The sequence below is a fragment of the Ornithodoros turicata genome, chromosome 3, assembly GCF_037126465.1.
Source record: "Ornithodoros turicata isolate Travis chromosome 3, ASM3712646v1, whole genome shotgun sequence".
Classification (NCBI taxonomy): Eukaryota; Metazoa; Arthropoda; class Arachnida; order Ixodida; family Argasidae; genus Ornithodoros; species Ornithodoros turicata.
Window position 1 is genome coordinate 14,288,782 of NC_088203.1, and position 22,394 is coordinate 14,311,175.

Genomic DNA, 22,394 nt, shown 5'->3' on the forward strand with positions numbered 1-22,394 from the left:
CAAAAGTGAATTTTCCTCAGGGGACATTTTTTCCGGGGACGTTTCCTCCAGGGAACATGTCTTCCGGGGACAATTTTTCCGGGGGCATTTCTTCCGGGGACATTTAATAAACTAAAACTGGGTGTCCGCCCATTTCATCGAAAATCGTTTGGTCGAATGCCGTTTGATCGACGCCGTTTGTTGGAAAGGCGTTTGTTTTGAAAGGAGTTCAAAGCTCCGTGGAGTGCGTCGTACGCACCTGTTTTTCCGTAAGTTTTGATTCGAGCATACGGTGCAGGCAATCAGTGTCCTCTGCTTTTTTATTTATTTGTTTGCTTTGTTCAGCCGAAGAGGGGAGGCCACTGGTTATTTTAAGACCTTTGTCATTTACGAACAACACAGCTGAACAGAAAAGTGGGTACAATACGACGAATTACACATATTGAAGAATATGGCCTGACGTTGGGAGCAGCCGACAGTCTGTGCTTCTTCTGGGCACCCTTCTCATTGCTGGCGGCAAATTTAAAGGGGAATGTTCTGAAATCGGATATCCATATGTGTGCGAAAGCTGCTCGTCTGTGGAAACGATAAAAAGGATATTTCTCAATGGTACAACAAAACCTATTAAATTAACAGCATATAAAGCATTGGTTCCGAGTGGCTCGGGACTAACATCTCCATTTTTTTTCTTTTACAAATCAATCAATCAAAACATTAGGAGGGGAGTTGCCTCAGGACAGAAGCCGCCGATATTTCGAACAGAGACTGTTCTTCTTCAACAGTCTCTCTTCGAAATATCGGCGGCTTCTGTCCTGAGGCAACTCCCTTCCTACATCTCTACCGGTTCATTGGATTTCTACCCATCTACAATCGAAACATTAGTTCCCCTCATTTAGGGTATGCATCTGCAGTCTCGGATCTCTGCACATCCACGCTGTCCGAGAAAAAAAAAAAAAAAATAAAGAAGACAAAATGCAAAGGTCTGCTGCACGGCTTATCTTGTCTAGGTTTCGGAGGACTTATTCGGTTAATGTTTGTAGCGACAAATAAATTTAGATTCACTTGCACACAGACGCAAGGTAAATACACTAAATCAGAATAGTCAGTTAAATACAAAATGCGTCCGCAAAATGTTCTAGTGTGAGAACTCGGCGCCAAAGAAAAATCAGCAGGTGAATATAAATAAGCGAGGGCCAACGAAATATAACATTTGGACTCCGCGCTGCGTCCAGAAAGTCAGACAAGCTAAGATAGCATAACATCAAGAAGTCACCAGATGCAGTCCACAAAGGGACAAAAGGGAAGAATTGGCTTTCGTCGGGACCTCCTTCTTTCTTTGTAGCTGAGTTGACCTTGGCAACCCAAACATGACGTGAGATCCCTGCATCTCAATAGTCAAGGAGGTCACACGTGTTTTTGGGACTACACAATCCTGCGGAGGAGTGAGTTATTTGTACTAAGGGTAATGGTTACAGCTTCCTCCAGGCTGAGACCCGTATGTTCGTGTGGCGCCATCTACGAGCGAAAAAATCGTGAATCGGAGATGCCGCCTCACTCGTATCCCCTCTTAAGGAGCGCTTGCGTGTCTCTGACAGGTGTTTGTTGTCCAAGCTCATCCGTGTACTGACAGTGACACCTGTGCTAACGTTTGAAGAAACAACGTCTGTGTTGCATTCCGCTTAAAATGCACGTCTCGCCTCATGTGACTAGGATTATAGAAGACCGTTGAAGTAGCCACGTAGAACGAATGTGTTTAACGCAGTCGTCTGCTAACAGACCACTGTTGCAGACGATGGTTGTGCCAATGGAAATAACGCAACTACAGGAGTAGGCAGCTTACTGTCAGTCTACTATTTTCTATTTCTTTTTGAAGTTAGGTATGTTCAAAATATTTTGGGAATGTTTCTGTTTGCCAATTAAAAGTTTCCCGGAGCTTCACACTTTGGGTATGTATGTTGGGTATGGTTTTCCAGAGATAGGAAAGTTACTCAAAAGTGGTAGCTTTGTTGGTATCCTACAAAAGTAGTATAACTGCGTTACGGTTGCTCTCTTTGAAATTGAACTAGTTCCAGCTACAGTTGCAGCAGCAGTTGCTACTGCAGTAAGTCTCGAAAACTCTGTTTTGACCACAACCACTACCTACTGGATTATAACGACCATGTCATAATAACAATCCCTATGAGGAGCCCGTCCGCACGATCCGCTAGGGGCACTACTCATCGGCCCGCGAGATCTGCGTCATGATTGGACAATGGAAATTTGAATTTTGAACGCGCAGAAGCGGACGTACGACTACCGTAGCAGACGACAGCAACAGCTCTTATGAAAACGCGTAGAATGATGATGATAATGAACTTTAAAATGAAACATCTTCCGTGGGATATCCACCGCTTGTACAAAAATACTAAGGTAAGTTGAAGTACAACGTATTGCAGAAGTTGAGGAAGCAATAACCGGGCCGATGAGTAGCGCCACCGTTAGCTTCCAAATTCGGCGCTGGGAAGGGGTGCCTATGACATGGTCGTTATAATCTAGTACAGGTCGTAGTTTTGACACATGTACTATCCTAGCACAGTTGTACGGTGTTTATATGGAGGGTGTCCTATAGACCCTTTTCGAAAATCAGCGCCGCCTTTTGGGCTCCAGTCGAACTACGTTTGCGCCGCCATGTTGCGGGAGCAACCAAAGCAGCGAGAAGTTGTGCGTGCAGCGCGCAGCAAGGTGTATCCTCTCTGCTTGCTTCGGCTTACGGCAACACTCCTTTATAATGCCGTGTAGCTGCTGCGTACCGTTTTGCCGGCAAAAGGGCTACTTAGACATGGAAGGACGAAAGGTAAGCTTTCTTTCACTGAACGGAATTCCGTAAGTTCGTCGCTTTTTGTTAAGTTCTGTGTGATGCGTCGGTGCCACGATCACTGACTGCAGTTTTGGAAGCTGAGTCATTTGTTCAGCGTCGAAATGACATGGAGCAAATATCTTTAAAGTTTGATGACATGTTTGGTAACTCTGGTTCGGAAAAAGGAGGGACTTGTTGGTCTGTATTTCTAGCTCATGGAGCCAATGGTAACAAATTGAGACCCAAATCTAGACTATTCGCATATCCGAGTCTGTGTTGAAACAAGCTCTGTATGTCACACTGAAATTATAATGTGACATAATGAACAAAGTGTAGTGTAAGCCACAGGCAAATAGCTCAAGCTGTCTCATGAGCACCAATCCTCCGTTGAAAAGCAAGTTATGATAAAAACGTAGCGTGACACTAACCCAGATGAATCTCATTTCCAGGTGACGTACCACAAGTTTCCAAGGGATGAGACGTTGTTCAAGCAGTGGATCATCAAAATTAAACGTGATGAGGGACCATTGTTTGAAGTCACAAGGCATACAAAAGTGTGCTCGAAGCACTTCACCGAAGATAATTTTGTGCCAAATGTTGCAAGCGGGAAGCGCATCCTCCGAGATGATGCCGTTCCATCTGTGTTTAGCTTTGGTGCTCCCAAGTCAAAGCCACGTCGACCCCTGGTGAGGCGTACCATTCTGTTGGAGACAAATAGCAATGCTGCCGCCTTTGTTGAACAAGAGAACATTGCCCCGCAGGAGCAACTACCGGAACGTGCCTCATCCCCTCGTGCAGACCTTCAAGCCCTGCAGGAAGAGCTTGCACACATCAAGGAAGTTTCAGAGAGCAAGGAGAAGGCAATCCAGAAATTGACAGCAGAGCTTGAAGAACTCAAGACGCAACTGCAGATGAAGACAGATGAAAACCATAAACTTATACGTGAGCTTGAAATATGCAAGGGGCACTGTAAGAAGCTTGAAGAAGACAAAAAGCCGTTTTGTGTTGAGAGGTTTCAATGCAGTGACAACGACTTCCAGTTTTATACTGGCTTGCCAAATTATGCCACCTTTTGTGCTCTTCTGAGGTACCTCGACCCAGGCGACGTTGCTGAGAATATTGTCCCCTGGAATACAGAGAGGAGCTCTTCAGATGCTGACGCCAGTGGGTCCAGAGGACGCCCGCAAAAACTCAGTGCTGAAAATCAACTTTTCCTTGTGCTTGTGAAGCTGAGATTAGGCGTGTTTCACCAGCATCTTGGTCATCTGTTTGGCGTGTCTACGAGCTATGTGTCAAGAACATTAACCGCATGGCTAAATTTTATGTACCTACAGCTTGGACAGCTGCCTTTGTGGCAGTCACGTGAAACAGTTGACCGCAGCATGCCAGCAGCGTTTCTGGAGAGCTACCCAACCACGCGCGTTATAATTGATGCAACGGAAGTGTACTGTGAAGCACCAAGTTCTTTTGTGCTGCAGTCAAGAACATATTCCAACTATAAGTCTGCACACACGTTTAAGGGCCTAATAGGAATTGCACCAAGTGGTGCTGTCACGTTTGTGTCAGACCTGTTCACAGGGAGCATGTCAGACAGAGAATGTGTCATCAGAAGTGGATTTCTGCACATGGACTTCAGTGAGAATGACTCTGTTATGGCTGACAAGGGGTTCAAAATTGCTGACCTCCTTGAGCCTCTCAATGTGCACCTGAACATTCCACCTTTTCTGCGGCAGCCACAATTCTCGCAGCAAGAAATTGCTGAAACTCAAGACATTGCATCGCTCAGAATTCACGTTGAGCGAAGAATCCAGCGAATTAAGACGTTTCATATTTTTGACCGACCTATCCCTGTTACTTTGGGGCCAGTTATTAATCAAATATGGACTGTTTGTGTGATTCTGACAAATTTTCAGTCACCTATTATTAAAAGTGCTGAGTAGCGAGTACCCTTGTTAGCAGTGGTGTACACTATGTATTCGAAGCGTAGTGCTACGACTGAACCATGGATTGCTCCTCTAGTCGATCATGTGTCATACAATGCAACATTTACCACATTCCTAGACTCTTACACTGTCATGTTAGGAAGAATAAACACTGTTTCAACATTTCAAGTCAACATTTATTGCTTTGTACATCACATGCTTAGTCTCCCGAAATCACAGGTAACAGGGTGTCAAAATAGAATCGTGTAAGCTTAGGCTCAACACGGGCCCAGTCACATTCTGAGAAAGGTATTCGCTCAACAAGTATGAAATCCTTGGAGTACACAACAAAGTCACCCCACCTTAGTCCCGAAACTGCCATCTGGCCAAGAATCTGGTAATAGTAATCATGATCCCTGTGTAGCATTGGCCTCTTCATTACATTTTCTTCATTCTCATGATCTGATACAACAGAAAAAAATGCTTCTTCCGACAGGTCGTGCAGGCTTGCACTTCGCAGGGAGTATGGACACTTAATTTCCAAAATTCCATGAGGTGTCTCTTCCTTGGGGTCAAACACGATGCCATCTGGAGTCGCGCCAAGCCACGGCTGTGAGGGTGGAACAAGCAGGCCACAAGGGCTCACCGTGATGTTTCTATCTAGCGAATGGAGCACGGCCTTGTAACGATCACGAGCAGTGTCCTCGTTTTCAACCCCGTACCTGGAAGTCAAACAAAAATGTGGTGAATAAGTCGGCTTGGAGATAAATATCCGGGACTATTCACATACTTCACAGCCCTCACTCTTGATATGTCCTTCTGTGCAAGCATGTTATCGAGCCCCTTCCTGCTCCATGTAGCACGTTTGAAGACTGCTCCAAAGTTTGATGCCGTCAAACGTGCAGACCTTTCCTTGAGCCACGTTTTGCTGTTTCGCTGCTGTCTGGTATTCTTCTCGACCTCTCTAGCAGCAGCAGGAGTAACACAGAGCGACTGCAAAAAAATGGCTGATTAAGTATTTTATACTGGGTATGGAACCACATATGATGGAGGCAGCACTTCCTAGAGTTCGAAGAGCAGTGGTACAGACCAGGCCATCCCAATGTGTTTTGTTTGTGTATGTTTGTAAATTACCTTGATAAGCTCCATCTGCTTTTCTGGAAAGGTGTCTGGAAAGTTATGGGGTGCCTGTCCACAGAAAAATATACACTCCTGCAGCGTAAAGCTGTTTTGGGAGGGCCTCATAAGATTCTCAGATACACAAGAGCTGAACCCAAATGGCAGTACAGCCTGCTGGTATGACAGCGGGGAACTTCCGAATGCTGGGCCAAACTTAGTGTTTTTAACATCCTGCATACCATGACTAGTTAGGGCATCAATAAATGGGTTGTCAACACCCAAAACCTGGAGTTCATCAGCTAAGCGTCTCGCTGCTAACTGCTGCTCTATGGAACACCTTGGCTTCTTCCTTGCCTCGTAAAGTCTCATCTTTATGGAGTCATCCCGTCCACCTTCTTGCACTCTTCTCCAATTGACGTTTTGAACTGATGTCGCTGGCACCTTTCTTCCACGAGGTACTCCCCACTGTTGTGGGAGGTCAGTACACGACAGTTGTGGAGGAGCCTCGCTGAACCCGTTCTGCTGCAGCAGACCAACGGTGCGCAGTACACCTATTTGGTGGTTGCATGCTCGTTTGCCCGCGGGGCAATCACAGGCACCATCTCGAACAACTGCATTCTGGTCGAAGCAAAGCACTGTTAGGTAGGGATCTTGGGTTTTCTTCTTACTTTTGTAGCACAGTGCTTTCACGTAGTACTCGCCTTGCCTGGAAATCATTACATGCATGACCAAATTAACTCACCGCTCGATGCACAGCACCCAGAAAAATCCGTTAATTGATTTCCATAATGAAATGGGGGATGTCGAAGAATCAGAAACTGCTTGACAGAAACTGGCGTCGTCAGTCGATCACATTTATGTGAACAGTTGGGAACAGCAATTATAAACTTGGAGACAATACTGTAAGCACAAAAGGAGATATGGCCTTTACTTTACTTACCTCGTGTAGTTTGCATGAATGGACGAAGTCACCACGTACTGCTCTACGCAGAAGTTGTAGCTTCTCCTCACATTTCGTTGTGAGGAACTGAAAGACTCTATGCTGTCATCTGGCAGTTTTGGCAACTTTGAAAGGTCACGTATCCATCCAGTGACTGGAAAGGATACGGTGGACATCTCGACAGCGCCAAGTCACATCCGCACTCACGCCCAATCGCTCAATATATGAACGATATACATCACATACGCCGTGTCCCGCAACATGGCGGACGCAGCTCCCCGTGGCCGCCAGGTGGCGTTATTTCGAAAATGGTCTATAGACCATTTTCGAAATAACGCCTGTTGTCGCCTGTTGCCTGCCTGTTGTCGAGCACTATATTATTGATTCTGTGTCGGTACGATCGCACTACCTTGTTAGACTAACTGGATTAATACTACCTGATGAAATGCCGTCCACTGCATGGAAGCTTGTATCATAATAAACACAATAGATTCAATAGCTTATCTTTTTATCGCTTGGATTAATACTAGTGAAGAACATATGGACAGAACAACATAGAAATACTTATTATATTTATGTTATTTTTGCACAGTATATCAAAAGAGCATACCAAAGTGAGTCAAGTCAAACATAATAATTTTTTCGTCTGGCCCGTGCTCATGATAAAAGTGCTGGAAAGTGGTGATAAAGATAACCAAGCAGATAACTATATTTTTAACGATATGGAAGATAATCATTAAGAGAATGCCATTCACCGTTGAATAATCGTAGATAACATCTTAGGGCGATAATAAATATGTAGATTATTTAGGACACTAGATAACATATTACAACCCTCTGTTTACAAGCATATGACGTCACGAGAAGACTGGTTCGAGGTTATATTTTGCTATGGCGGGCAAGAAGAGGGAAAACCGCGTCGGTTGATAGGCTGATAAAGCTGATAGTGCCCATCAGCATGCTTTGCGCAACGGCGTTACGTAATCAATGACGTATAGGGGCTAAGGTCGTCTATTGGAGTAGATTTACACGCAAGCAACCGAACAAAAATCGCATCCCGGCTACTTTGGCATTCCAACCGAATCATTTCAATCAATCGCTTCTTCCTCGACAGCTGACATGCACAGCAAAAGATATCGCCTTTTCTGTACCCCTCCATTACACGACATATTGATGGGAACTCAAACCACGGGAGCCACCACCGAAATTCGGCCGCGTCGTACACCAACCACTACACCAGTTCGTGAACCTCCGCCCCCTCTATAAAGAATTATTCGTTCAATCAGCAAATTATACGCCCAGCAAGGAAGGAAGGGGGAACAGAAAAGGGGGGGGGACAAAACAGTGCAACGGAGCGTAACCGCCGCGTCGCCATTAATTAAAATGCCACCATTTCCAAGCCCCGCAAAGTCGCTTGTTTTCTCCGTGCCGTCGTCCATTTCGTATAAAGCGCGGAAACTGAGAAATGCGCGAAGAAGTGGGTCGCGTTCAGCTTTCCATTACACTCCCCTTTCCATAACGCTTATACAGCCGCTCTTCCGCGAGGGAAGAAAAGTTTTATCCAAATAGACCGCGGTCGACACTGTCATCCCTCGAACTAATGGGATTTGCCGAATGTATGAAGTTGCTCTATATGCGCGGGGACGGAGATCAAAACTTAATTTAATGGGAGTTAGCGAAATGGGAACGATGTGGAACGGGAATAATATAGAGCCTGCCTTTTATTTTTTGGCCTTTCGCTATATACTGCCCTCTATTAAGAGAATATTGAAGCGGACATCGCATCATTGGCTTCATTGGGACGTCACCGTCATTACGCAATTTTCGGGAAAGGGAGGATATATTTATTAGAACAAAAAGAAAACAAATGGGAGGAAAGGTTGTAGCGAAACGGGACGTTATTGGCTTGCTATTTCGCAAAGAAAAAAAGAAATGAAAGAAGAATAAAATATCATCTCGAGTCATATCGTTATCTGCCCTGATATGTTGCAAACGGGAGGCGTACACCTTTTTTTGTGTATGTGTGACACTAATGCTGTTCATAGTTGTCACAAAAAAAAATGTACTCCTTCCGTTTTCGACAAATCAGAGCAGATAACGATATCATTCGAGATTATGGTTGGCTAGGAGCGTGCTATGCGGTGAAGTTCATTTTTAAGAGTGTACACTCTAGAAACAGAACTTCACCGCATAGCACGCTGTGCGCCAACCATTGCCGCGAAAGATAGGGTTATCGCTTTTGATTCGAGGAGAGAGGGAGGCTTGCGCCTTTTTGTGGCAATTTGGATATATGAAAATTGTCACAAAAGGCGTACGCCCCCTCTCTCTTCGAATCAGAAGCGATAACCCTATCATTCTTGGCAATGGCTGGAGCACAGCGTACTATGCGGTGAAGTTCTGTTTTTAGAGTGTATAAAAAAAAAAAAAAAAAAAAAAACCATTGACACAGTCTATCTAAACGGATGGGTATTTTACCTAAGGCATATTTTTCGTTTTTTTTTTTTTTTATTGCTACGTTCTTAGTCTGCGATCATGATTAATCTATACTTCTTTCCTCTCTCTCTCTCTCTCATATTTTGGCCCATCTATTTTTCTTTGCGTCTGTTGCCCCGAATATGGTATCTACTTAATTCGATATCTTAGGACTCCGTTATGAAGATTCTTCCTGTAGCACTAGCAATCAATCAACAAATAAACGACGCGGTAGCTACATTATTATATCCACAGACTGTTCTAACTGACGTGTATGCTTAGTGTAAACTAACACTGTTCGTATTAGTTACTAATTAATATCGAGGCCCTATAGCTTTCGGTTTTTAAAACAGATCAAAAGTCAGGAGATATGTTCACAACAAATATATTACACTGGCTTACATAACAAAATAAACAAAAACGAACAAACAAACAAACATAACAAAATAAACACAAACGAACAAACAAACAAACAACATGTTATGTAAGCCAGTATAATATATTTTTTGTGAGCTTTTAGTTTGGTATTGGACCTGCCAGTCAACGTAAATCGGTCGCAATGGAATAGCGTATTACTAGCAGTAAGCAAGACAAATATGCTCGGGGTAGGGGTAGATAGTAATCGTTTCCTCCATTATAGTAACACTAGCCGCACATCATCAGCTGACGACATAACAAACACGCCACAACAACCAATCTGTATGATCATGCGTTGTCACCCCCCAATCAGCTCGTAAATGAAGCGACAGGACAAAGAACGATGCACCCCTTCAGAATTATCCGACAACCCCTCAAAATCGTCACAGCCCGGATATAGCGATCAAACGCTCGCGCATTCGTTCGTATAAACCCGGCAAGATTCGCAACGCCTTGGAACGCCGTCGTGCTGAGTCTTCCCTTGGCGACAGATTGCAAGCGTGCCGCGAAACGTGCCTACACCGATTGTTCCCTGCCTCATTTGGCTCGGCGACCATTAGTAAAAAGGGGGGAAGGGAGACACCCTTCTTTTTTTTACGGGCGGAAGGGGAGAGGGGAAAAGACTTGTGTCCACAAAAGGCGAACGGAGACGGCTCAGACTTTATTCTTATCCTCGTCGCCTTCGCGCGCACAGTGGGAATGAGTCAGATCCTGGTACTTTAGTGACAATCCCATCCCATAAACGATAACTAACCAGGTCGCTACACTTTTATGTCCTTTTAGCTTATCACTGCACGATAGCCCGCCTGAATCATCATTAAGTATTCTACAAACGTAACCTCTCGCGTCTATATACAGCAAGTTAGTATCACGCTTTTCAATCACCTGTATACTCCTCAACGGGGGTGCCATCGCTTCTGGGGGTCTTCGTGTGGGCGATTCGATATGAAGCTCAGATGGAGTTATGCTTGACATGTCTCGGCAGATCACCAGCAGCCAAAAGGGAGATGTTTTCGTGCGACGGCCTGATTTCGGAATTTTGTAGCTCGCTCGGGGCTTTTGCCCTCAATCTCTGCGAAGCGTGTAAAATAGACTTACGAAGGGCCATTAAGAACGCATCTCAGCAGAACACACCTGGAGTGTTCGCATATATATGTGTGTATGTGTGCAACTGCGCCATTTTAAGAACGTTGTACTCTGTAATAACGGGACAATCGAGAAACGAGCGACAGTCGGAAAAACGCGTTTAGCTCTGTTTTTCGCTCCGAAAAGTGGAATGCTCGTAGGTAGGCATACGACGACTTTCGCGTCAGTTTAAAACGAGCTTGACTGGTTTATGTATACATACACGGTCGGCTAGAAAGAAGAAGAAAAAAACGACCAAATGGGGAAAGCTGTCCGTGGAGGTAGAAAACGCCCAGGAATAAACAGCCGATTGTGCATCTCGGGACAGGCGAATGTCTTGCAGACGACAAAACCTACGCAGATGAGAATTTCTGTCGTCTGCTCCGAAAACCTTCGAGACAGCAAGTAATATGTTCTTTTCTTGTGAGCAACAGTCGCGGAACTAGTGATGCAAAACTATCGGTATTACTATCGATTCCATAGTCGTATAAGAATCAAACTATCGATAGCACTATCGATAATCGAATAAATAGCCGATTGTGCGTCTCGGGACGGGCGATTGTTTTGCACACAACAAAAACTACAGCAGGTAACATTTTCTGTCGTCTGCTCGGTAAACCTGCAACAGTCGCGGAACTAGTGGTGCAAAACTATCGATAATACCATCGATACCATCGATAGTCGACTGGCGATAGTAAAAAACCTATCGATAGTATAAAATCGATAGCCGGTTATCGCAAAACTGTCGGGGAGCAGATAAATATAGAAACAGAAGATGCCTTGCTCCTACAAGTTTTACAATACAACTTGGAGCAGATCTCCTTCCGACGCTGACATTGAGCTTTTCATGCAGCTCACAGCACGGAGAATAAATCATGTGTCTTGGCACTATTTGGCCTTAGTCGCTCTTGTGCCATAAAGCACCAAAACACCTTCTCATGCAGCTCAAACCAACCGCATTGAAACGTGATACTCTCTGCACTGGATTGACTGGCATCGTAGTCTCATGAGTGGGTACGATTTTATGATGAGCATCTTCTTTCGCTGCTTGCAGTGCATCATTCATGCATTACAGCTAAATTGAAAGAATTTCCGTCGCACTTGATTCTGTTTTCGTTGTCACTGTGCCAGTGCGAAAACGAAAACGGGAACGAAAGCATCGATAGTGAGAGCCAAATCTAGCTGTCGACGGTAAAGAAAAACAGAAGAACAGTACTATCGACAGTCAATTGTCGTTAAACTATCGATAGTTTTTCGACACTGGCTGCGTTCCAATACTCCGGTTAGTCGACTGCCTAGCGGTCTAACCGGAAGTGCCGCCATGTTAAGTCTCGTTCCAAATCTCGCCAAGTCCGCTATTCAGTCGGCTACCGCCTAGTGCGCATCGATGCAGTCTAGTTATACGCCTGACCATCTGACAGCCGGGATGGAGACGCGCGTTGACGGTACCAGCGTGCCCGCTGTTTCTGCTGGCTTTAAATGTAAAGTTGCACATAGTGGTATGTTTTTTTAAAAATGCGTAGAGAGTTGCAACACATGTTTAGTTGTGAAGGTGACAGTTTATGCACGATGTCCTACGAACTTGGCGCATTAGAGTCCTGCTACGCTTGCGCCGTACGCATTTCTTGCGTGAGCAACGAGACGGCGCCACAGGCGCCTCGGCTAGGCAAGCCTGTTCCAATAGTGACAAGCAAAGGGGTCTACTCAGCTGCCTAGTCAGGCGGCTTCGCGGGCGCAAGGTATTGGAACGCAGCCACTATGGATAGTTTTGAAAAAAAAAAAAAAAGCTATCGATAGTAGCGATAGTCAATTTATCGATAGTTTTGCATCACTACGCGGAGCGCATCAGAGACGATGAAGTGATTTTTTTTTTTAAATTATGATTATGATTTTTCAGCGCGATTTCTCAGAGACATTGAGGGATATGAAATTTCTCGGGGCTACTAACATACGTTCAAAAGCAGAAGGCTGTCTTTCTGAAGAATGAAGATGTCCTCTTTCCTTTTCTTCTACAAATCAATCAATCAACCCAAATGTCCTCTTGTTCTTTGTGTGACTCTCGGTTTCGGTGATGCAAAATAATTAAAAATAATCTGACGCTAATAAAAGCAGTTTTGACATACTCAGATATGGGTACGCTGCCCCCGAAAGTGTCCCGATTTTTCACCGTTTCCTGTCCCGCTTTTGTCCCGATTTTAGTAATATTTTTGTCCCGCTTTAATCCCAGCTCTACAATCACCACTCACCTCACAGATCACGAGGCAGTACTCGTCACTCTTTAAAGTATAGTTGCGCATATATCAGCGTCATATATAAAAGTGTCAACATCCCCACATAACAGCTACCGCTTAAATTCGCGTTACGCAATCGTAACCGTCCTGTAATTTTTTTTTTATGTCTCAGGAGGTCTGTAGCTGTAACAACATCTATATATACCCTTCTCGTAACTGTTAAAGCTTTACATTGGACACACAAAATATAACAGATTTAAACATTTATCGGAAATCAAACCTTTCGAAGAGTGCCACATCGCCCCCTCCCCCTACACGCATACACACAACCCAATTCACGCTGCAAAAGCTATACTTCCGCACTCGGTCTAAAAGCGCAAGACGGCTTTGAACTAGATTCCTACGTCCTTCTAATCGTGATGTTCGACAGGAAGCAATGTTGAGTCGGCGCATACCAGACAGATCTTCCTTGCATGAAAGATCCGACCACCACAAGGGCTTTATCGGCTGATATACCACAGGGGGGAGGAAGTTGCACAAACGTGGAATGGTATGCGTGCGAAATTCGATGTTTTCTTTCTTTTCTTCTTCTTAATGGAGGAAGACAATCGCATGTTACTTCCTAGACTCCACAGTCCGTTTGTGTCGATGCTCCTCGGCGTAGAGATGCTCTTCGCAGATCAGACTGGTGTTGACCCTATTTGGCTCTTGCCGCAACATGCGTACCATGTCGCATACCCAATCCGTGTTTCGGAGTCCCCACTCGTTGGTGGCCGTGCTGAAGACTGGGAGGTAGTGGGTTCGAATCCTACCACCGGCTGTGCTGTCTGAGGTTTTCCTTGGGTTTTCTGAAGACTTTCCAGACGAATATGTCTTCACATTTCCCCCTGAAGTCGGCCGTAGGACGCATACTAACCTCCTTCCCCCCTCTGTCTCCCACTCCTTCCTGCTGTCCTCTCTCCATCTGTCCACATCTGTACGCCGCTCTTAGCCACAGTTGCTTCGCGGCGCTAAGGCGGAATAAAAAAAGAAAAATATGATAAACGACTTCTGTGATTTCTTAGTGAACCCATCCTTCTGACATCGGCTTCGTGTCCGTATTCCTAAACGCCTGCACCGGTCAGTCCTTGTCAGAAGGCTAGGACGCACGCAGAATTTTGGTCGTATACATTTGGACCACACAACATATGCACGTGTCATGTACTGATTTACTCAGATAAGGAAAGGCCGCCGTCGCAGTTTTGTGCCATCTATCTGTCCTCTCTCTCTCTCTCTCTTTCATTGTGTTCTCTCTCTCTTTATTTTAATCTTCTTGAGATAAGATTAGACTTGATTGGCCCTGTTCTCTTTGCACGTACGTGCGTTCGAATACGAAAATTCCAGCCGGAATAGATTATTTGTGGATACCCTCAAAGAAGTTTGGAACCGAATGTTTCAGTACCGCTACTCCCTAACTCCACCCGCACTGCTTCACTCGACGCATTAGTCTGAACCATGTCACAAGCGACTCAGCCGCTTTTTTTTTTCCTTGACTAATTACCACTTAACTATGATACCACTAGATTTTCACCATTCGGTCAGGATATCACCCCTTCAAACAAGATTATCCTTCACATTTATAAACCTGTCTAAGAAAGAAGGCAAAAAAAAGAAAAAGTCGACAGAAACGTGTTCTTCAAACTTTAGTGGCAGAGGATAGGATCCCAAGCAGCACAATGTACCGAAAGTCGAGTGCAATAGGGGTGGACGGTATGTGTCTTATCAATGTTCCTTAGTCTCAGGAGTCTGTTCAAGGCCGTCCACCCACCCGTCCACCCCTATTGCACTCGACTTTCAGTACATTGTGCTGCTTGGGATGTACCTTTAGCCAACGGAAGAATCCAGGAAGTACTATATGCGTTTGAAACCGTTAGCATATCAGAAAGACACACTCCGTACCACCTTCCGGAAACCGCGGAGCGCTCGTATGCTTTGTAACGATGTCATTTTCGCTCGAAATGTCGAACGTAATTATTCTCACGTGAGAAGGTTCGAAGCGTAAATCGTCCGCCAGCGGGCGCTAATTGATCGTTATACCTTCCCGTTCCGCTATACCGAACTTCTCCTTCCCGCCAAATGCGCGAAAAATCTCTAGTTCTGTGAACATTTGCTACGTACATTACACCGTTACACCTTTGTCTCTTTTTTTACGTGTCTCCCTGTGTCTGTGTGTGACTTGAGCGAATTATTTTGGCGACCGTTTTTCCCACATGTGAAAGGGGTGTGCAAGCGATTCTCACAAACAGCGTGGGCAGGTGCGCGGAAATTAGCGGAAACCGTCGACATTTGCTGCTGCTGTACAGGTGTGCTCGTCTGTTGAACTGTGGAACTGCACTCGCTTCCGCCATCCTCTTGCGCGAAATTCGCGAAAAACCTTTCACTGCTGCGATTTATTTACCAGGCGCAACCCTCTGTTACAGCATTTGCATATGCTTTCCTCAGCTCGTACTTGAATTCCTTAACCGGCGTTCACACGGGGCAACTTTTCCCAGCAACTCGAAGCAACTCAAACCAAAGTCTTTCGAGCAATTTCGAGTCCGCGTTCACACGCAGCAACTCGGTAGCTCCACCCACAAGCAACCTTATGGCGACCGGACAGTGTGGGTTCGAATCGAACTGGTGGAATCTTTTCTTTAGCTGCTGTTTATCAAATTTCAGTCAGTTTTATTGCCCCAATAGATCATTATTGCCTTCCAGAAGTGGCAACATGATATGTTTCCGTGGAGTTCGTAAAAAAAGAAAAAGTTATCTCTCAGCTGCACCTGCAGGATTTGAACCCATGAACCCACAACGAAATACACAACGCCATCGGGAGTCACGTGGCAATGCTCCCCTTTCTGATTGGCCAGTGCACGAGCAACTTCTCAAGTTTTCGGTCTGGGAGCGATTCGCAGCAACTCTGAGCAACTCGAGTTGCTGGAGGTTGCCGGCTGACAGCAACTCCAAAGTTGCTCATAGTTGCTGGAAAAAGTTGCCCCGTGTGAACGCTGCCTTAAGCTCCACCACGGACTGAGAGAAAAAAAAAAGTTTACATTTTAGTTCGTATTATAAATCAACCAAGCTCAAAGTCTCAGAATGCATAAACTGTGCTGTCCTCTCTCCATCAGTTCACACCTGTGCGCCGCCCACAAACGCAGTTACTTCGCGGCGTTATCAGGGCATAAAAAAATTAAAAAATCGAGAGTGCACGTCTCCGCTCTCCTGTTTACGTTGGAAGACTGCCAGCTGCTGCTGTGCTGTGGAGACCGCAATTAACATTGGGGAGCACTCTTGCCAGACGGATGGCACATTGCTCGCACCTCATATTTCTCAGAACTAGAAATTAATTTTATGATGCTTCCGCTTCGCACTGGAGAAATATTATTTTTGGTACAATACACGTGAATTGCAGTTGCGTAAATTCGATGGAAATAAGATGTGCGTGGTTCGGTTCCATCCGCGCTGTCTGGCTTTTTCGACGACTGCCATATTCCACTTACAGCGATACACCGGTATATCGAATTCCAATTGCGAATTTAAACATTGCGTAACATTGCGTAAAATTCTGCCGTGCGCTGCATCCTGGAAAGAAAGCCGTAAAAATGCGTTTTCGTATCAAAGTGTTGTCAACCGTATACGCCCTCCCCAACTATAATTCCCCAACTTTCGTCGTCATCAATCTTAGCACCTTTCACCCTCCATATATCACTGTCCGCGATCGCTGAAACCGGGTTTTAAAACGACTATATACCGCTACCACTTCCGTCATCTCGCGAGAGGCACAGTGTATCGTTCCGGAAGCGCGGACGTGCATACCAAAATGGGCCATTTGTCCGTAAGGCCGTGCCATTATAAACTATTAATAGGATAGCTCGTCGAAAGACAACCGCCTTATATGTGAGATATCGCCCCGCGATGATTTTTAGGTTGCAGCTTCGAAAATTGCGATGTGCCCTGTTGTGGTCCTTGCGAAGACGATTCGCCCTGGAGGGGTGCGTTTGTTTCGTTCGACGCGATGCCCTCGAGACAGGGATGAAATGGAAAGGTTTTTCGCGTTGAAACGACAGGCCTCGTATTGCCATTGTTTGCTGCCTGATGGGTATTCGCATTGGTCTACCATGTTGTTGCGTCAGATTTCGAAACGTTTGTTCACTTGGAAGAATATGGATGGATGGATCCATGGATGGACCTACCATACTTCCTCCAAGGCTGGTATAACAGTAACAGTAGTAATACAACATTAGTAACACCATGTAATAATAATAATAATAATAAAAAAAAGCACCAGCTCCCGATGCATAGTGGTTAAAATGATCGCTTTCCACGCAGAGACTGGGGGGTGACACGGGTTCGAATCCTGTCACCGGCTGTGCTGTCTGAGGTTTTCCCTAGGTTTTTCGAAGACTTTCCAGACGAATGTCGGCACAGTTCCCCTTGAAATCGGCCCAGGACGCACACTAACCCCCCCCTGTCCGCCACTCCTTCCTGCTGTCCTCTCTCCATCTGTGCACGTCTGTACTCCGCCCATAGCCACCGCTGCTTCACGGCGCTAACACGGAATTAAAAAAAAAAAGAAAAGGAAATAAAACTAATAAAACCGCAAGGTGTTCACAATTAGAAGTTGCTGACATCACGTTACTGATATTTCATTTGGTAGTTTCCCTTATCATACCGTTGTGGGTAGTTCTTCCGATCTATGAAATTCCCTAGAAGGCTACAGCGATTTTACAAAAATTTGGAGGAAAGGGGGAATGTGGGAGAAGAAAGCATTTATGAAGATCGCTATAACTGCTGGTGTTTTATATTGTATTGCGATGTGTTGTTGCTGGTGGGTAGGGTTTTGTTATCTTTTCTTATTCGGTTCTGCATGTAACGTTTGTTTTGTATGTGCTACGTGTCCGTTTCGGATTCGCTCCTGTTTAAAATGACTCTCCAAGAAGTCATTCAGAAAAACGCGATGCAGAGGCGTTAAAAGCGACGCTGGTGATATCTGATCTCCATAACGAACCCTGATACTAGGGTAGAAAGGGGGTAGAAAAGAAAAAACTTGGGTAGAACCCTGAAACTGGCGCAGTAGAAGGTGTTTCTTTCCCCTTCTTGTCCCCCCTTTCCACCGTGATGTATATATTTGCGTGGGTCGCAATATAAACTTTCAGCTGTGTTTGAGACTCGTGTTTGTGCGTTGCTACTCCAGTCTCAGGGTTCGTTATGGAGAGCAGAATGGTTCTTTGAACGAAAATCTGCAACACAGCCGCGAAAAAGCAGAACAAACTAGAACATAACACCACCTTCAAATATTACATTTTCTCTCATATAGTGCCATATCAGAAACTGAACAGCTAGATCTGTAATCGCACATTTCATGTCGTTCTTGCAACGTGTGGAGAGCTCTTTCTGATATGGAGTTAGCGAAACAGGTGGAAATACGTCAAGAGCAGGTTGCAATATACAAATGGACAGCAATATAACCCTGAGATATACATTAGATTGCTTATGGGCCGCGTTCAGCCCATGCCGCAGTTCAGTTGAGCCGCACGCAGCTGCGCGTGCGTCACTGCTGCACGCGGGCATTTCTTTCTTTCTTTCCCCCTTTCACTCTGAGGGAGAGAGAAGGTAGTGCCAGATGCGCAGCCGCGTCGGACCTGCAGTGATGTTTGTGCGGAAATAGTTAACCACAGGAAAGGAGGAACGTATAGGTACATGCATATAGACAATGGTTGCTGGACCGTTTCCACAATGAAAACGAATCTTGTTTCAGGAATTTTACCTTCCCCTTTTCGTTATGGTGAGGGAGGAACCAAGAAGGAACCTTGGATATAGCTCACCATATACCTTGTGGAGCAACTGTTGCTAGCACGCAGAGTGCCACGTTATCTCTGTGGAGAACGTGAAGTTGGGAGGAAAAAAAATCCAAGCTCAAATGTTCCTTTCTTTCAAGATGTTATCCCAAATATTTCTTTCTATCAAATTTCGCTTCCTCGTTTGCATGGTCAGAAGTATGCGCGTGCGTGCGTGGCTGCAAACAGTTTCGAACGCTGCAAGGCCTGCTGGGTACAGAAACTGCTGCAGAAGTTGGTTAGTATAGAAACTGGATCGCGCGCTTTACAATTCAATGGCAGAAATGGAGCCGTAGTGTGCCGCTTGTCATTAGGTTTGTGCGTGTCAAAGACAAAAAGGAAAAAAAATAGAGAGAGAAAGAAAACGCGCTCTTTCCCACGAGACTCTAAAAATACGTTCGATTTGCAATCCGGCAGTTGGATGGCAATTGACGGCAGAAAGACGGCAGCCGTTCGTTCATCCTCTACAACTTATGTTCGTTTTGTAATTTTTACAAATTTTATTTCTCTGCGCGCTAAATACAAAGACTGAGCCGGGTTAGCACACGGCAGCCAGCCGGGTTAGAACAGCAGAGTGGTTGTTTGTGATTGGCGGACGAAGGACGTGATCAACTTAAGGCTAGGTGGGACTGTTGAATACGGGCAAAGAAGTATAAATACAGTATTGATGTGCTGAGAAGACGTCCTCTCGATAGGATAAAAATGAACGGAACGGGGTCATATTTTGTCCGTGTGTGCATGGAAACGACTCTCAACTTTCTAATGACCTTGAGTGTTCATGACTCCACTACGACTTAGTATTTCTGTAACTGTACTAACTCCTCGAACAGTCTTCAGCAGGGATGGGCAGTATTTAAATACATTGTATTTAAAATGGCATTTAAAATATAAATACATGTATTTAAATACAGGCAAGAAAAATGTATTTATACTTATATTTAAATACCGTTTTAGGCATATTTATATTTAAAATACACTTAAATACACATATCTCATCCTCCCGTATTTGTGGGCTTCTCTCGAGTTCCACATCGTTAGCCTCCAGCGATGAAGGGTATCTTGGTTAGAGGCTACGGGTCACTCATCCCGTGTGTTCGGGGATTTCCGTCCTCCTGGAAAACATCACAATGTGCGAGTGAGGGCATCGCCACCCCCGTTGCTTCAGTCTTGGAAACGGGGAGAGAAATGAGAACACCAATTTGGGAAAAATGTGATTTGTGACTATCTTGCGTCACTTGACAAAGCCTGGTGTCTAAATGGAACCCTTAAAATGCAACCGGTAGCGGCAATTCTACTCAGTCATTGACTGTGAACTCAGGACAATGGCTGCAGCGCACCAGACAGTTTTTGACGGCGAGTTTTTCACTGTCGTCGCTGATGATGGAAAGTCGATCAACATAAGTAGATGAGGCAAGTCTCCTTGAGCCCAAGGAGCAACTGGGGGGGGGGGGACTCGACAGGACAGACAGGGGACAAGAACCGACAACAACGACTCAAAACCAGCGTCGGTTCTTGTCCCGTGTCCGTCCTGTCTAATACCCCCTCGCTGCTCCTGAGGCTCAACGAGACGTTTCCGTTCAATGGAAAGTCGGTCCACGCAAGATGCTGAAATCATCACACTGCATCACGGAAAAATAAAGAAATATGTCGGCATTGTGTGCAGCAGACATGCATCCACAGGTGGCTCCATTTACAGTGAACCCTCGTTATTATGACCCCCGATAATCTGACATACGCACTTTACGACCATACTCCTCGGGAACAATGCAGTGAAACCTCTGCAAATCCCCCCGTTAATATGACAATTCCGCATTATGACCAAAATTTTCGGGAACGACCATGGTCATAATAACGAGGGTTCACTGTATACACTAAGTTAAAAGAATAATGTGCCTGGACGGCTCAAAGTATTTACGCAAGTAGTTACAGTATTTAAATACTGTCTTAATGTATTTATATTTTGTATTTAATTACTTTCATCATAAAGTATTTATAGGCAGTATTTAAATACAAGAAAACATGTAGTATTTTGTATTTATATTTAAGTACCCGAAAAGTGTATTTATGCCCATCCCTGGTCCTCAGCATGCTCCGAAATCTTCGTCCAACAACAGCTGTTACACCTCACCTCGTCTGTAATTATTTCGTACCCAAACATATGACCGCACGGAGCAGAAAACCCGTTACAACAACAGAGTCACTTATAAAACGCTAACATCATTCCAACGGCACAGCGGGCCCCGCAGTTACAATACCAACAATGACGTCCGTTACAATAATGACCATCACCCCTCCCTCTTTTCTTGTAACCACGTGACTTGAGAGAGCGAAAGCAAAAGGGAAAGAGAGAGAGAGAGAGAGAGAGAGAAGCAGTTCGTCGGTTCGTCCGCGTGTGCAGGCGTGTGCCTTGTTGTTGCTCGTCGGTGCCATCCGCCGGAAGCTGCCGTTTACGCAATGGTCCAGGGAAAATGGCGGGCGCCCAAACCACGTGATCCCCAGGAGCCACTCACAGCGTCTCTGCTGGCCAGCGCGGGAAAAAAGCTGGGGCCCAGTGCGCATGCGCAGACCGACCTCCTTTCCCAACCTCCTTCCCCTTCTCTCCTGGGGTTTTTCGTCTCTCCTCTCGTCCCCCTTATCCTTATCCCCCCAGCCTCGTCCGTTTGTCTTCGGCGCTTGCTGTCTTGCTGTAGAGCAACGATCATGCTGTCCCAAAGCAGACAATCAAAAAGCGATGATGTATGACAAATCAACTTTATTTGGCCTCGGAAACTGCCTCGAAAAAGCTACAGTACATATCTTTTTACGTCTTGTAACAGGCTTCACTGGAGCTTTAGGTGCTTCGACATCGAAGGGCAGTTCAAAAGCCAATGCTGGGCTATGTGCGTCGTTGTTGCCGATGGCTGCGGTAGAACTAAAACAAAACAAAAAATATATTGATGATCCGTAACTCTGCACGAAAATCACTGCTATGATAGGCAATCGATCTTGATTTTGTATTTGAACACCAAGGCATTTGTCACGAATGTTCGTAGATCACAGTGAATGAACGGCTGCGACGCGCATAAGGGGCAACTAGCATAACCACACATAATTTGATTAACGGCATATCAGAAACGTACAAGTTACGGCAATGCACTGCACAATGAAACGCCGCTAACGTACCGAGTGACTCGTAAATGTTGTACGTAATGCACTTAACGTGATGAACCTGCATTACTTCCTTCAGTCACAAAAAAGTAATCAAACTTGTCTTACCGTTCACCTGCAGTACGTCGGAAAGAGTGCAGACTTCCTCTCTGACGATTTCTGCGTCCTTTGGAGGTGCAGGGATTCCATCACATGTTCGTCTTCCCGCTGTTGTGATGATGAGGTGGATGTGCCATTCCGTTCTCACATTAGCAGTTCGCCACAATCTAAATCTAAAGCATTCAAAACCCTCAAACTACCCCCTAGCGTCTGCGTGCACAACGGTTGCAGTCCGAGAGAACACGCGTGGCC

General features: G+C 45.3%; 2 protein-coding genes across 4 annotated transcripts in view; one reads left to right on the top strand and one right to left on the bottom strand.

Moving 5' to 3' along the window:
• The window catches only part of LOC135388165 (SAM and SH3 domain-containing protein 1-like), a 187,256-nt gene that overhangs the window by 95,213 nt on the left and 69,649 nt on the right, over window positions 1-22,394 (top strand). Inside the window, exon 1 of one of the 3 annotated variants that reach the window (XM_064617544.1) lies at window positions 21,299-21,315. The exons of the other annotated variants lie outside the window; for them this stretch is intronic. The gene's annotated coding sequence lies outside the window, so the exon portion shown is untranslated. Of the gene's footprint in view, window positions 1-21,298; window positions 21,316-22,394 lie in introns of those variants that run through there. 3 annotated transcript variants of the gene reach the window in all.
• On the bottom strand, window positions 4,919-7,109 carry LOC135388167 (uncharacterized). Its single transcript, XM_064617545.1, has 4 exons — window positions 6,797-7,109; window positions 6,211-6,562; window positions 5,528-5,730; window positions 4,919-5,459 (listed from the first exon to the last, which is right to left on the bottom strand). Exons 1-4 carry the CDS (start codon window positions 6,970-6,972, stop codon window positions 4,958-4,960), a joined length of 1,233 nt encoding a protein of 410 aa, XP_064473615.1. The 5' UTR covers window positions 6,973-7,109; the 3' UTR covers window positions 4,919-4,957.

Coding starts and splice junctions, on each gene's coding strand:
- LOC135388167 (XM_064617545.1), bottom strand. CDS start 6,972: ATGTCCACCGTATCCTTTCCAGTCACTGGATGGATACGTGACCTTTCA. Junction 6,563..6,796: donor ATTCATGCAAACTACACGAG/GTAAGTAAAGTA, acceptor AATGATTTCCAG/GCAAGGCGAGTACTACGTGA. Junction 5,460..5,527: donor TCAAGAGTGAGGGCTGTGAA/GTATGTGAATAG, acceptor TTTGACTTCCAG/GTACGGGGTTGAAAACGAGG.